The 17,395-nt window shown below is 42.9% G+C and overlaps 1 protein-coding gene across 1 annotated transcript in view; it reads right to left on the bottom strand.

The window, feature by feature from the left end:
* The window catches only part of LOC309560450 (uncharacterized protein), a gene marked incomplete at its 3' end in the record, with an annotated part of 506,030 nt that overhangs the window by 385,751 nt on the left and 102,884 nt on the right, over window positions 1-17,395 (bottom strand). The window contains exon 2 of the mRNA XM_082264083.1: window positions 15,639-15,899. Coding sequence (XP_082120209.1) covers window positions 15,639-15,899 — 261 coding nt within the window. The remainder of the gene's footprint in view (window positions 1-15,638; window positions 15,900-17,395) is intronic.

The following is a 17,395-nucleotide window of genomic DNA, read 5'->3' on the forward strand; positions in this document are numbered from 1 at the left end:
GCTTCGGCGCAAAATAGGAATAATCCTTCTATTCAAAGCTCAATCGGTACCTGCACAATCCACAGTTAGATTTATTACCAAATATTCGAGTCATGAAAACACATTAAGAACTATCCTTGAAAGACATTGGCACCTATTACGCGATGACCCCATCATAAAAAAATACGTAAGTGAACACCCGCAAATAGTTTTTAAACGTACAACATCCCTAAGGGACCAATTAACTTCAAGCCACTATCAATCAAACAAAAACAATAGACCATCTCCAGGAGGGACCTATAGGTGTCACAAATGTGCCCTGTGCCCATGGATAGAGGAAGGAACACACTACACACTCCCCAATGGGGAAACCTTGGCACCGAAATTTAGAGCTGACTGTAGTACCCGTGGTGTGATTTATCTGATGTATTGTGCCTGCGGCACTTTTTATGTGGGTAAAACCATACGGGAACTACAACAACGGATTAATGATCACCTCTATGTGTCGGCGGGAGGTAAGATGATCACACCAGTCAGCAGACACCTGGATCTTTATCACAAATTGAATCCCACAAAAGCCAGTTTTTTGTATTGGAGATTATTCCCCAGGACCCCCGTGGGGGGAAATGGGATCGGCGGATTCTCCAGAGGGAGGCCCTCTGGATAGAACGCCTCAATGCCACCCGGAGGCCGGGGATCAATGAAACGCAGTAATATGGGTCCTTTTTATAGAATGTGGGTATTCTGAGTGAATAGTCACATTCCAACCAAGCTACGCTACTTATCTCCACTACCAGGGAAGCTTGCGTGCATCCATTGTATAATGTCAAGGACCATCTTTCCTATTCTCCCCCAACACCCATCTTTTGGCTCCGGGAATAGGTCAAATTTCATGTAACTTCTGGGATTGCGATTATTGAGATATCAGTCCACTGTACATATTTCATCCACCTGCCTGACCACCTGTGGTCGCTACATGCGACTAGTTCCATGGTACTCATGGACTGTTTAGGGTTAGTTTCCACATTTTGCTTCCTTCTGTATGGTATTGACTTCATTTGGTAGTCATACCCTATGCTTTGGGGTTTATTCCCATTATGTGTACCGTGTCTGTACTATTAAGTATATATTGCCGTTTGTTTACAAATAAAGATACCCTTTGAAATGTAATACATTTTGCACATGTATAAATTCCTTGTTCTTTATTGCATTATATGTTTGATGTTTTTTCTGTGATGGTTGGCTATCATTTTCTGTAGTGTTCAGGTCGGGCCTCCGGGGGCGCTGTGGGGCTTGAATCATACGGTTTCCTTTTTTATGGTGTATGTGTGGCCAGATAGGCCACAGCTAGGCTCCGCCCCATCCGGTCGGCGCTTCCTGTGACACCTGAGCGTTCTATGCAGGCAGTTCCTGCCTAGCATACCCGCTCATCCCCTTTGGAGCAGCGTTGGACCGATGGCGGGACGCTTCGGCGTCCTGCCGATCGTGTCTTGTGTGCATGCCCGGGGGAGTGGCCATGGCGGTGACGTCAATGACGAACCGCCCGGGATCCACACCATTTAAGGGCTAGACCTACATGCCCTTCTTATGGTTGCGGTTCCCCATCCGGGAAGGATTTTGTGGATACTGCTCAGGAGCTCATGTTAGGTAAGATGACCTGGCCGCTACTATACGCCTGCTACATGTATATCTATGCATTGTTTGAAAGATTTAGCCCAGCCCTTTCATTCTATCTGTTTAATCCTTTTAACAGCATCTACTTGATGGGTCTTTACCTGGGACTCAAATTACATTAATTGTTTGTCGCTGGGGCTGTTGGTAAGCTGCTGTAAATATCTTTGCACTATTGAGTGCCCCTGAATTTTTCCACCTTGTACTGTGGGGGCTACCTTGGATCTATAATCACTTCTATTGCATTGTACACCATTTCAAGTTCTCTTATGCATGGCTTTCTTAGTACCATCTTCCTATATATTTCTTCTTGGTGGCCATTTACATCGAATGCACAGTCTTTATCTAAGATACTTATAGCACAATCACTGGGTGCAATGCATATTAACCTAAATTATGGACCCTAAATGCACACATTTACATATTTTGTTTGAAGGCAGATGACAGCCAGGCTTTCATCAGTCCTTGGTCGTTATAACCCCAAGGTCTCCTATTGTCTACTAACTACATGAGTCTCCTGTAACCCACGATAACCCTTCCCGTTATCCACAAACGATGCTGAGGCATATGTCTCGCTCTATAACATTGTACAGGTATGTGTAATTTAAGCACCCTATTTATAACTGGTATATAATGGATACTTTCACATATTATGTATACAGTTAAAAGGAATATGCTACCGTGTGGACCCCCACATATAACCATTGGTAGGCCGCCTTGGTCTTGTTTGCGCACCGCCCCCCCCCCCCCCTAGGACCGTGATGTGATCACACGTTCAATTTTAGCCAACCACTGACACAAATTGCTGTATATGGGAAACGTTTTATGCAATTTCTATTTCCATGTAATTGCTTTTCGTTACAATGCATTAAGGAGATGTTATATGTTTTTCTAAAACATTTATGTTTATTACACAGAGTATCCTAATAAAATGCTCCAGATGAAGCTTTGAAAAAGGTGAAACATGTTGAGCAACATTGAGTATAGTAACAGGAATGTATGAATAAGGCATCAGCTGATCCGGTTGGACGGTAATTCGTGTCTTCTGGCATCCGTCGGCAGGATTCTCCTGATGTCAAGTATTTACTTACCAAGTCTGTAATATCGTTTGTATATTCTGTATGGAAGTGTTATTCTAACAAACTGCTACATAAATTGTATATAGCTCTTTGGGCCTTGCTTAGGTCATAATTTTTATATCTAGTATGTCTTTCCCCTGGTTTTATGTGAATTCATAAATAAAAATATAATTTTTTAATTATGTCGTGCCAAAAAATCCTTATACCCCACTTATGCCTTAATGCAAAAACTTGGAATAAAAGGTTAGGCAGTTGCAACAGATAATGGGTTTTACAAGAATTAGCCGAGGATCCAAAAATCTGTGTGCTGTGAAATCTGAGTGACCTACAGATAGAAGATGCACCCAGGAAGGCCATAGCGAGGCCATTATGTCAAGCCCGGAAATTAATACTTCGCCATTGGATCTCTGCAGACTCCCCTACCTCGAAGGAATGGTTAGTTCAAATGTGGGATACCCTCTGATTAGAAATATATATATTTTTCAGCACAGAGCTGCTATGATAAAGTCAATATTATTATTATTATTATTGATTTATATAGTGCCGACAGTTTACGCAGAGCTTTACAACTTGAGGGTAGACAGTACAAATACAATACACTGTAATACAGTAGGAATCGGAGGGCCCTGCTCGTTAGAGCTTACAATCTAAGAGGGAAGGTCAAGAGATACATGAGGTAATGACTGTGGTGGATGGGCTGATGGAGAAAATAAATGTACAGTTGTTAGGTGGATGCCAGATAGGTTTCTCTGAAAAGATGTGTTTTCAGGGATCGTTTGAAAGTAGACAAAGTAAGAGATAGTCGGACAGATGGGGGGTAGAGCATTTCAGAGGATGGGAGAAGCTTGGGAGAAGTCCTGGAGGCGAGAATGGGAAGTGGTTACAAGGGAGCTAGAGAGCAGGTGGTCCTGGGAGGAACGAAGAGAACGAGTTGGTCGGTATTTGGAGACCAGATTAGTGATGTAGCTGGGGGCCAAGTTATGGATGGCTTTGTAAGTTATGGTTAGTAACTTGAATTTAATTTGTTGGTTGAGTGGCAACTAATGGAGGGATTGGCAAAGAGGGGTGGCAGACACAGAGCGGTTTGCAAGGTGGATGAGCCTAGCAGCAGCATTCATGATGGACTGAAGGGGGGATAGTCTTTTTAAAGGTAAGCCAATGAGAAGGGAGTTGCAGTAATCGAGACGAGAGATAACCAAGGAGTGGATTAGAAGCTTTGTGGTATCATTGGTTAGGAAGGGACTTATCTTAGAGATGTTGCAGAGGTTGAGGTGGCAAGCTTTGGACAGTGACTGGATGTGTGGCCAAAAGGATAGTTCAGAGTCCAGGATTATACCTAGGACCTTGGCATGGGTGGACGGGTTGATAGTTGTGCCGTTGATGTTGATAGAGAAATCAGGGGAGGAGGACCATGGGGGAGGAAATATCATGAGCTCGGTTTTGTATAGGTTGAGTTTGAGGAAGTGATGTGACATCCATGCTGATATGCTGACGCCACCAATACAAGATTGAGGACGGGCGTTCTTTTTAATATGAACCTGTGACTTGATGCCTGCTGGGGATATCGTTTGGAGGCATTATCCCTCCACATTGGGACCTGCTGAATCTATTATCCTGAGTGTACTGGCATCGGGCATTGGCTTTTTACTGCATACATCTGGTAAGCAGTTTTGTATGTCCTTGGTGGCCACACTCCTGACTGAAGTTTTGATATACTTTAGGATTTCCTTCCTTTGGCTTTAATTCCCTGAATTAAACGTTATCTGTTACTGCCACTTAATTGTGTATATCTGGTAAGCAGCTTGTGCATGTGGGTGATGGTCGCTTCTCTGACTGGAGTTTGGCACACACTTAGTTTTCTGTAACTTAATTTGGCTATACTCATCTGCATGTCTGGTAAGCAGTTTGTATTATCGGTGGAGGCTACTATCTTTCACTTCAGCACTTTATTCTTTATTAAGTGGATTGCACTTAAGGTGTAAACTTCACCATTGGGTGTACATTTGAGATAAATGCACCCTTAACAACCATACAGTGTTACGCTATGGGAACTTGTATCATTTTTTTACATGCACGACGTTTATGTTTGCTGAGCTTTCCCTGTCGTCTGAGGTTGTAATTTATCCAGAGATCTATCTTATTTGAGGATCCTGGGAGCACACACATTTTAATCAGGCACTTGATACACTTCAATCTGGTAAGCAGTCTGCGTATCTAGTGGTTGTTCCTTGCAATAGGAGTGATCTAAGATTTTGGAATTTCACACGGACTACTGGATTGATTCTTAGTAGTTTTTCAGCAGTTTTTGTGGTCAAGACCATTTTTGACCTTTATACACTTATATTCGTCACTATTCATTTTTTAGGACCTTATAAGGACTACTGAACTTTATTTAATTTTGTACACAACTTGTTTTACACACTTTTATTTTGGGTGTATGTCACATTTCAAGTTGCTGTTTATATTTTTATTCAAGTAATCAACTTGGTATTTCACAATATTTAATAATTTGTGTGTTACACAACTGATTCACTGCTTAGCGCGGCTTACTTTGATATAATCCAGGCTGATATGTCTGTTAATAAGCTGGTGATGAGGAGACTGATGGAGTGAGCTGAGGGGTGGAGAGATAGATCTGGGTGCCATAAGCATAGAGATGATATTTAAACCCATGGGAGGCAATCAGCTGACCCAGGGAGAAGGTGTAGATTGAGAAAAGGATTGGTCCAAGGACAGAACCTTGGGAGACCCCGACAGAGAAAGGAAGAGGAGAGGAGGTAGTAGAGTTGTAAGTAGCACTGAAGGTGCGTTGGGATAGGTAGGATGAGAACCAGTGAAAGTACAGTCATGGAGGCCAAAGGAGTGAAGTTTTTTGAGGAGGAGGGGGTGGTCTACTGTGTGAAAGGCAGCAGAGAGGACCAGGAGGAAGAGTAGTAAAGAATAGTGTCCATTGGTGTTTGCTGTTAGTAGGTCGTTTGTGAGTTTAAGGAGAGCAGCTTCAGTGGAATGTTAAGGGCGAAATCCAGACTGAAGGGGATCAAGAAGATTGTTCTTAGTCAGATGGTCGCTTAGTTGGTTGTAGACCAATCGTATAAGGAGTTTGGAAGAGAAGGGGAGTAAGGATATGGGGCGTAGATTGTGAAGGTTGGTGGGGTCCAGTGAGGGCTTTTTAAGGATGGGAGTGACTAGCGGGTGTTTTGGAGAATTAGGGAAGATGCCAGAAGAGAGGGAGAGGTTGAAGATGCGAGTTAGAGAGCGTAGAATAGAGTCAGAGGGTGAGCGTAACGTGCGAGGGAGCAGGATCCAGGGGGCAGGGGGTTAGATGGGTGTTAGATAAAAGTACGGCAACCTCGTTAATACTAGTAGGGTGGAACGAGGGAAGTAATGATTGTACCTGTGGATATGGGTTGTTAAGTGGGGGAGGTTTCTGCACATTGGCGATCTCCTCGCGAATTGTATCGATATTATTTTGAAGTGATTGGCGATCTTCTGGGCAGTGAGCGAGTTAGAGGGTGGAGTTGGTGGAGGACAGAGTAGAGAGTTAAAAGGTAGAGAAGAGATGACAGGGACTAGAAGAGAATGTTTGGATGAGCGTGATAAAATCGGTTTGCTTGGCAATGAGGAGGCAGGAATAGGATTTCAGAATGACAGATTTATATTGGTTGAAGTCTTCCAGGGACTTAGTCTTACGCCACAGGCGCTCAAGAGCACAGCTACATTTTCTGAGACTTCTGGTGTCATCTGTTTGCCAGGGTTGTAGCGGCCAGGGTCGAATTCTACGTGTAGTGAGGGGAGCGAGCTTGTCTAGGGAGGATGACAGTGAGCTTTTATAGATGGAAGTGGCTAGGGTGGGACATGACAGGGGTGATATTTTGTCATATAGATGGTCAGTAGCAGAATAGAGCATAGAATGGTTGATGTGGCGAAGGTTTCTACGGGTAACTGTTAGGCGGTTGGAGGGAGAGGAGGTGGAGGACAGGGAGAGAGTGCAAAAACTAATAAGGTGGTGATCAGAGAGTGGGAGAGGTTTGTTGGAGAGGTTGCATGACGTGCATAGATAGGAGAAGACAAGGTCAAGGGTGTTGCCAGTGGAGTGTGTAGGAGCCTGTATCCATTGCTTCAGGTCAAGAGATGAGGTTAGGCTGAGAAGTTTAGAGGCAGTAGAAGTTTTGGCATTAACATTGATGTTGAAGTCACCAAGAATGATTGTGGGGATTTCAGAAGAGAGAAAGTAGGGTAGCCAGGCAAAAAAGTAATCAAGGAAGGTTGATACTGGTCCAGGGGGCCGGTAGATGACAGCGATTCTTAAAGAAACAGGAGAAAATAAACAAATGCAATGCACCTCAAAATAGGAGAAATGTCAAGAGAGGGAGGTGGGTGAAGTACCCAATAGGTGCTGTATGGGGCTAGAAGGAATCCCACTACACTTCTCTTCCGTCCACCTGGTCTAGGGGAGTCAGTCCAGAGGAGGCCGCCATGGGAGAGGGAAGCAGGAGAAGTAGTATTGGAATTATGAAGCCAGGTTTCGGTGATGACGAAAATGTTAAAGGAATTTGTGATGAAGAGGTCGTGGAGGGAGGTGAGTTTGTTACAGACGGAGCGGGCGTTCCAGAGGGCACAGGAGAAGGGGAGGCTGGTATTAGGAAGAAGAGGAATGAAGACTAGGTTCTGTGGGTTGCGGCTGCTGGCAGAGGGTGTAGGGTGGTGAGAGCATAGTGAAAAGCCAAATGGAGGCCCTGGGTTTGGGGAATTGTCACCAGAGGCAAGGAGAAGGAGAAGGGTAAGGGAGATAATGTGGGAGTGCGATTTATATGAAGGGACATGCCCCAGAGTCCTGGACATTTTCTCAGTTTGTGGATGTAAAATTAGCAAGAGTTGGTAGGAGCAGTAATAGGGAGAGGACAGAAGACGGGGTGATATATACAAGCTGTGGGGTGGAGAAGAGGGGTGAAGGTGAGTGAGTTTGAGAAGAGAGGACACAACTTTCAGCAGGAGTGGTAGGGAGTGTATGTTACAGAGTGTGCAAAGAGCTGAATAGAGAGACCAGGTCACCTGCAGCCAGTTTGGTGCTTGTTGGTGTTTGCGGTGTATGTTCGCCTTGTGCAATCGCTGAAGTGCAGAGCTTGAAGTGCCTATCACCAGAAATGTGCTACCCCAGCAATGAACAATATAAACAATGGGCACCATGGTTAGACACACCTGGTTTAGCACCAGTGGACTTGACTATGGACAGGCTGGTCATTGGTAGAGGGTAATTACGAATTGGTTTGAGAGGTTACCCTTGGGTAATGGGGTGTGGGTTTATGGGCATATTCATGCAAGTCGTGTATCTGTTAATGGTTAAGATTTATGATGTTTCTATGGATGTAATACTTTTAAATCCGTATGTTGTATTGTATTTTGACTGAGCTGGAGACTGTACTGCTGGCACAATTTTTCAATTGTTCATTCAATATAATTTTATTTGAGATTAAAAAAAAAAACAAAAAAAAAAACAAAATTGCCTACTATAAAAACGTACAAACTCTTAAACTGGCAAGGAATAATACTGAAAAAGAAATTTAAAACTGGGGTACGTTTGCCCACACACCAATGGCCAATGAGAGAGACAAACAAATCAACACCTTTGTTGATTATACAGTATATCACAAAAAGAAAGGAAAAGCAAATGAATGTATATACTTATTAGGGGTATTTAAAATAATCTTGGAATCAATGAATTGCAATGCAGCCTTGAACGATTCTGCATCGATGCAGAGAACGGCTGTTGCGATTTCACAAATTACGTCATCTCGGCACGTGCTGCCTCTCCTGAGACAGCCCTGCCAGCGTACTGTAAAGTTAAAAAAAAAAAAAAATCACTGCCAGCCCCTCTGTTTCATGGATCCTTCCTACTCTGCAAGTGTCAATGTAAACCGATACCTCTAAATACCTTATTACCTCCATTGTTTCATGGCCGCTCTCCTCCTCCTATTGCTTCTCCTCCGGCTTTAGATCAGAGGAGACCGATCACGTGGCCGGCCATGAAAGATCGAAGGAGAACGGTCACGTAATAGGCCATGAAAGAACAGAGATAATAAGGTTTTCAGAGGCATTGGTTTACATTGACAGTGACACAATGTAGGAAGGATCCATGAAACAGAGTGGCTGGCAGTAATTTTTTTTAAAACTTAGAGTACGCTGGCAGGGCTGTCCCAGGAAACTGGGGGTCTCCTGAGAGTGCAGGGGGGCTGTGTAATGTAAAGGCTATAAAATGAAAGGGGCTGTATATCGTGCAGGGGGGGCTGTGTAATATGCAGGGGGGTTTAGTGTAATGAAAGAAGCTGTGTAATGTAAAGGCGGCCATTTTAATTTTGGATGCAAGATACCATCCCACAGTAATTGGCCAGTCAAATTGCCTAGTAGGTTATAATGGAGATTTGAGGATTACCTTTCTTTGACAGACCAACGAATGGCTTGGAAGCATGACACCATACCACAGTAATTGGCCAGTCAAATTGTTTGAGAAAGGGAGATATCTTTATAGATAGTGACCATCTATCTGTTACTCCTCTATTCATAGAGACAGGCTAAAAATGATTAGCAGATTAGCACTTCTGGCGTATCTTTTTACCTTCTGCTCTCCTACAGAATGAGTATGGCTTCTATCCTATAAGTATACACATGGGCGTCCACAAGGGGGGGCGAGTGCCCCCCCCCCCCCCCGGAATATCAGCTTGATTTTACACACACACACACACTGCTTTCCTGCAGCGCTGATCACCGCCAAATCACAAACTGGATCCGCCCGCTGGCTCTGGCTCCCTCCTATCTCCGTTCTTGGTCCTCTGCTGCCCTTCCGACAGCTGCAGGGGGCAGGCCAGGGATTCCCTACTGCTGACGTCAGGTAGGGGGGGGTGGAGCTGCGGCCCGCGCGGGAGAGGAGCCTCAGCGTGCCCTGGAGAGAAAGCGGGATTCGGAGTGACCTGACAGGCACGTGACCCGGCTGAGCAGTGAAGAGTATATATATATATATAGTAAGTCTTACTGTCACTGACAATCAGACATATGTTCTACATCTTCTGAAAATTTGTCAGAAGAAGATTTAGAACTAAGTGTCTAATTGTTTGTCAGGCTGCTGTGTACCTGACCGGTGTGTCTTTGCTTGAGTTTGTGAATGTGTTCGCATGTGCAAATGAATTTTCCTGCAGAAGACCAGATTAGAGTGACTCAAGCACACAAAAATTGATTTCAGGCTACAGTAAACCCCCCTCCATTGCAGGGGTTACGTTCCGGACCCAGCCGCGAAAAGTGAAATTCCGCGAAATAGAAAAACCCTATTAAAATGCATTGTAGGCATGTTTATTTTACTGTCACTGTACGTGTAGAAGCATTTTAAGGTCTTTAAACACACTTTTAAAACAATAGAAACACATAAAAGATACTGAGAGACATAGCAAGAGCTATGGAAAACACAAAAATATTCCATTCTTAATGATTTATATAGTAAAATAACATTACAAAAAAAACGCGAATTACCGGGACCGCAAAAACTGAACCATGATGGAGCAGGGGATTACTGTATTTATATGGACTACACAAGAGAAAAGCAGAATAGGATTAGGTAAAAGTCTACTCCTGTTTGCATTGGGGATTAGCTGCATGCATGTCATCTCATTTGTAGTAAGTGATGTGCCAATTATTCCTGGGAATTTTCTGAATTGGAGTAGTAGGTTGAGGGCAATTCAGCCGACATTGTTATGTAGCATGAAAGATTGTCATTGTCACGCAGAGTGAGGGCCGGTTGACACTATTGAGATGACAGACATCGCATGTGATTCGGAGCACACTGCTCCCAAAATCACATGCGATGTCTGTGCGGTGCGAATTCAGCCATACAGATTGTATGGCTGAATTCGCACCGCAATCGCCGTGAACTCGCACAGGACCCTTCTTTGGTCCGCAGCAGAATCAGATCGCATGGTGGTTCACACCAGTGCGATCCGATTCCTGCGTGAACTGTCAGATCGCACTGCGATATGCGTTCTGATCTGGGGGGTGTCGTTAACTTCGAATTGACACCCCCAGCGTATCACATATGGCAGTGTGAACTGCCTGTGCTGCGGATGCGATGCGGGAACATGCAGTAGATTCGCAGTGTTCCCGCATCGCAACAGTGTGAAACTGGACTGAAAGATTAATTTTCATTTTTCAAGTGCTATTGAAAAATGAAGGAGTGAAACATTGAGATCCTTCTTCCAATTTTAACCCAACAAATCTTGGCTCTTACGCTCCTGGGAATATTTTTGTAAGTTTTTAAATGCATCCACTTATGCTGCCATATTAGTGCTCAGTATTTCAGTGAAACAATCGTTTAGTTTCCTCTACAATGGAATACCTATAGAAAAAAGTAAAAAAAAAACAAAGAAATAAAATCTAAGAGCTAAATATTTCTTATGGTGCTAGATAAGGACATCAAATTACAAAAACTTCATGTAAAGCTTCAATATAATAACATCAAAAATGTTATATAAAAAACTCAAAAGATGCAGATAAGTGTCTAATAATTGTGGCTCCCTACTGAATGTCAGACTCAGAAGAAGATGTAGAACTAATGGCAAATGGCATGAGCCATAAGCCATGATAAGACACAGTCAGGGCCAGGGGCACTGCCACTAACTTACACAACATGATTGGCGATTTAAAGTGAAGGATATTAATCCTAGGGAATGGAATATTGGTGTCTTAGGCCCTTTTCACATGGGCTTTCCGATCCAGTCTGCCTGTCAGTTTTTCAGGCAGACCTGATTGGATACTCCATGAACCCCTATGGAGCAGCGGATGTCCATGGAGACATGTCCGCTGACACCCGCTGCTATCCAATCCTGTCTGTAAAATCCTGTTTTCCATCCATCTGGAGGATCAGGTCGGATGAAAACAGACAGGCGGTCCGCTTTTTTCCAATCTCCCATAGAGGAGAGCGGGGCTCTGACATCTCCGTCTCTGCAAAGTAAGCGGAGACAGAGCTGTCATTCACCTGCTCAGCGGGGTTTGGCGGATCGATCCCCGCTGAGCAAAACAGAATCCGCGGGGCGCACCCTTATGCACCAGGGCCGCACGCCCGCCCCCACTAGACAGCGGGGATGCCGATCCACAGGACTGGCGGCACCAAGTGTCGCCGGCCACCCACGACCGCTCCCCACTAAAAGAGAACACCGGTCATCTATTGTAGACACAGCAGACCATTGTTCTCTCTGAAATAAACACAGAGCACCTGTGATCCTTCTATAAAGGATCACAGATCTCCGTATTCATTTCACAAGCCCATCCTCCATACAGTTAGAAAACATTCTTTATTTGATAATGACTAAGCCCCTCCCCTTCATGACATTGTCAAAAAGTGGAGGAGCACGGGTGACCTTAAAATGATGCGCCCCCCCCCCCCCCTGAAAAAATAAAAAAGTTCTGCGGATGCCCATGCACATACAGTCATTTGCTTTTCCTCTCTTTTCAAGATATACTCTATAATCAACAAAGGTTGATTTTTTGTCTCTTTCTTTGGCCATTGGTGCGTGGGCATGCGCAACCCAGTTTGTAGTTTTTTCAGTGGGGTTACTGCTACAACAATATATAAAAATAATAAATAAATTCAATAAAGGAATACAAAGTAATAATAAATAATTAACCCGTAACCTTAACCCCTAACCTTTAAACAAAAAAATAAATAAATAGCTAAACACGTTAACCCTAACACAAAATAAATAAATACATTATTATTATGTTTCAGAGATTGTTATTACATTTAATATTTTTAAGCTAAGGGGTTAAATATTATTTATGTATTATTACTGTAGCCAGGATCGAACTACTATTAAAAATACACAGATTTATTGTTGTTATTTGAACTGTTCCTGTGCCCCTTTAAGGTTAGTTTCAATGGATTCGTCCTCTGGCAGGAAGTGGAAGATTGGGATTGTGGGAGATATGGTTTATAACAGAGAGCGGATCATTGTTTGGATAACCGAGAAAACTATCTTCCCAGAAGGCTGAAGGGGGAGCGGAGCATCATGGGAGAATATATAAAAGCCTGCTGAGTGTGTGACTGACGGCAGCTGCGGCCTAGTGCACGAGGCCTGACCTGCTCACGGAACTCAGCCACAGCGAAGCGGATGCTGGTCGCTGTACTGTGGATGCTTTCACAGTGTTGCTGAAGGAGACAGAGTGGAGGTCGATCGGACATCCTGTGGTGGCAGAGCGCAGCCTGTTCCCAGACGCCGGAGCGTGGGAGATCGCATCGCCTATCCTGCAGGACACTCACGGACGAACATCTCAGAGTGAGAGAGGGTGTCTTCGCCTGGTTCAGACCGCAAGTATAACATCTCATCTTTACACTGACTGCAGACACTGCAACAAACATCAGTTCCCTTAGGATTACAATTTAACATCTGATCCTTTTTGCTATATTAAACCACAGCGGAAATTGTTTAAGAGCTCCAACTGCCGGTGAAGAACTTGCTAAGGGAGGGACGTTGATACAGGGTAGTTCTAAAAGGGGACACGTTCTAGTTTATGGTTATACTGCCAAGTAGAATACTAATAGCATAAATTAGCCTAGAGTTCTTCTTTAAACTTAAAGTTTTACATTAATCTGGATACTGCTGCATTATTCTAGGAAGTAGCTATATATGCTTAGAACATAGGTTTGTTTCAGTACTGTTCCTTAATATTATAACTTAATGTTTTCTGCGTCAGTCTCGCTGAACCTTGATAATTTAAGTGGGGTTCAGTTGACTGACATAATTTTACGTACCCATTCATTGAGTAAAAATCAAAACTCAGCCATATTGTGTCAGTGTGTTCTTAAAGGTGTATACACAATGGCCGGACGGTTCACAGGGCCACAGTAGTGCTGAACAACATCCATCAATCAATCAGCAATCAGTGCTAAATTACCTATTATACATTTATAATGATTTTTAGTTATTTGTGTTTTTTACATGTATTTATTTATATATTATTATTTTTTTTTTCATTTGAGCAGAAAATTGCGCAAAAACGCACGAAAAAAAAAAAAACACCCAAAAAAATGTACAAAAGACACTTTTCCATTCTTTTCAATGGGGATAAAAACACACCAACAAATGCTCAAATCTGCCCGATTCGAACTACAAAAAAAGCTTCAGAACTTTCTTGAGCTTCAGGCTCCTTCAGGCGGAGATATGAACCAACTCCATAGAGAATAACTGATTTCTTCTTGTCCAGCGTTCCGGAGCCTGGAGCTTTATGCTACAAAATGCTGAGATGTGAATGGGGCCTGGGTGGAAGAACAGACGGGTACAATATAGGCCCTGTCACACTGATCTATTTTGGAGGTAAAATGTATGAAAAACGTGCTGTGTTTGAGGGACCCATTCACATCTGAGCATAGTGGTAACTCGTGTTCCCACACGCATTGTCTTTTGCGTGTTTTAAAAGGTTTCTGTTCGCTGTGCATAGGGCAGCACATTCATTTGAATGGGTTGCCCTACATGAGACAAATGCTTCAAATAGGCTTCAAAAGCGTCACTAGTGCCGTGCAGCAAAATGCACACCTGCTATCGGCGCTTGGGGTATCATTAACAATTAATAGCACCACAAGCTCGACACACGTTTGCAGTGAGCGTGTTTCTGAAAAAATGCAAAATGCGTGTATTCTGTGACTTTGTTGCTTGTTCCAGAAACTCCCAGGTTTGCATGCAGCCTAAAAGTCCTGCATAACTCAAAACTTACAAAAGCCTTATATATAGTCATAAACCAATGTTATGTGGCAATTATAGATTCCAACTGGACAAGGGTGCGTACGTCAATCCACCAAAGGCCACCGAGATAAAATGCAAAATGCAACCTTTATTTCAGTAATCTAAAAGTATGTTTTATGACCATAAATGTGAATTCCTATAAATATAATAACAAAAGTAACAAGTAACCTACTTAGATGTCAAATTGTATAGCAAACAATTAATTATCCTGAGCTGAGACCTTTCTACATATGTATGGGACACAATGATAGCAATATCATCCTAATATCCGAGAACAAGGGTTTGTTGTATGGGCGCTTCCGTGGAATACAGCAGGCTTTAGGTGAGACACTGCACTTCGGCAGCACTGGAGAGGAGAAGCTGCTCTAAAAGTGATAAAGATAAAAAGACAAGGCGTCTCTAAGTCCAGTATGCTCTGAGTATTTATTAGGTTAAAAGTATAAAAGCACTCACATTTGGTAAATGTGACATGGGCATAGCAAAGATCTGTCTGGAGTCTTCCTATCCGCTGTGCTGAGTGGTTGCAATTGCAGATTTCCTGAAGGCAGGGTGTGGACCTCCCATCTGACAAAGGAGCTGAGCTCTGAAACATGTAACCGCCCACCACCCGCTCTATTGGACACCAGCCGCTGCATCCACACCCTGCCTTCAGGAAATCTCATGCCGACCAGGCTGAGACACAGACGAAAGGACGCATCTACAGGAAGCAGATCCCAGGATGTCCTCATTGCAACCACTCAGCACAGCGGATAGGAAGACTCCAGACAGATCTTTGCTATGCCCATGTCACATTTACCAAATGTGAGTGCTTTTATACTTTTAACCTAATAAATACTCAGAGCCTACTGCACTTAGAGGTGCCTTGTCTTTTTATCTTCATCCTAATATCCTCATATGGTATATATATATATATATATATATATATATATATATATATATATATATATATATATATATATATGCATACCCAAAACAGTTGTAGGATATATAACTGGGCATACTTACCAATATATTCTTAAAGGATGCAGATGGAGGTTATCACTGGTGGGAAAACCACTGCACAGAGCAGGTAAGTAGAAGATGTTTGTTATTTAAAAAAACTGCCTTTAAAAAAATCACTTAAATGTCTCACCTCCAGTCTGGTTGAAGCGACTCATTGCTGTTTTCACATTGTGTCTGAACACAGGCTCAGTGGTTCGATCAATTTGTGTCTGTCGATTCCAATACTCAGGTCCCTCTTTATTCATCCATTGAGCCACAGGACGAGCCAGCTGAGTCTCACTATTATAATTCATAATTTCTTGATCATCTACATATCCAACTACAGAGAACTCTGGAAGACCCGCTGCTTTCTCCGAGATTGCCGTTAGATAATACCGCACAGTGTGACTGTCTGTGAAAGAGAAGATGGTTACATATCAACGCACAGTGACTGAGAGACAAAGACTGTTATATATCACCACACAGTGTGACTGTCAGAGAGATATACAGACTTTTATATATCACAAGAAAAGCAAAGTATGATCTGCCACATTCGGTGTCTAGTTACCTCCATCCCTGTATATATACAAAGCAAAAACCAAAGTTTATGGGACTTTGATTGAGGTTAACTAGACATTTAGGTTTTATTTTACGTTGCATATATATATAAAAAAACAGTCATATATAGATATGTACAGAGAAATGACATACAACAAGTTATACACTTCATATTGAATAAAAATAGTTACGTTTCAAGGAACTAAAAAACAGATCTCTAAAGAGTAATATAATTCAATATGACATAATGATGTCTATAGGCTCACAGTCTGAATATATCAAATAAATATGGACATCTGAGTTTTTGTAGGCTCCATCCATTCGTCAGGAGCTTGAATAAAGGTTGTGTATCTAAAAGTAGGAATTTTCATTAGCGTACAATGTTATTTTGGGAATAATTGGAGATCTAATTGGGGATATGTAGAATTAATACTACCTTGGCTAATTCCCCATGTCAACTGTCCGAAAACGGTCGAATACTGGAAAGGGGGAGCGGAGGCGCCCCGAGCAAAGCCTGATCAGGGGCTGAGGCATGGACAATGGGGGAAGAGAAAAGGAGACCACAGTGGAAGTAGAGATCGGAATTCAAAGACAACACTCCAGAGGATAATGGTGAAGGCACATAGGGACCAAACGGAATCTAAATATTATATACAATAGAATTTTTTGAACTTACCGTAAAATTATTGGGTATTGGCCTTCTCCACAGGAGTAAGCTAGGCAGAAGATTTTGTTAGAAATCACAAAAAACTTTGTATAGACATACCTACAGGGGGCCGTCCCTATGGTCAATACCCCCAGCTAGCATCATTCCCAAATCAGTTTGGTAGCAAACAGTATAGAGATCCAAGAACCCCAAAAGAGGGGTGGGGGGCGGCGACTGTCAGAGGACTCAGAGAAAATAATTTTACGGTAAGTTCTTACAAAAAACTGAATTTTTGTAAAATCTTACCGTAAAATTCCATTCTCTGAGTCCTCCGACAGTCGCCGCCCACTCATACAATCTTCACCAATGGGTATTGACTTCCTCTCCACAGGAGTAGCTAGGCATAAGACTTGTTAAAAACAAAAGCATGGGGGCTTTCCCACTGGTCATTACCCCCCTGCAGTAAGCCATCCCAACTCAGTTTGGTAGCATAGCAGTAAGTGTACAAAAAACAAAACAAAAGAGGGGCGGCGACTGTCGGAGGACTCAGAGAAAGAAATTTTACGGTAAGATTCAGTTTTCTCTTACGTCCTCTGACAGTCACCGCCCACTCATACAGTCTTCACCAATGGGATGTCCCAAACCAGTGTAGACACGAGGGGTGGGAGACGCAACCGTAGAAAAGGCAACGCAGTACCCACATC

Source organism: Pelophylax lessonae, assembly GCF_965119305.1.
Source record: "Pelophylax lessonae genome assembly, chromosome: 7".
In the NCBI taxonomy this organism is placed as follows: Eukaryota; Metazoa; Chordata; class Amphibia; order Anura; family Ranidae; genus Pelophylax; species Pelophylax lessonae.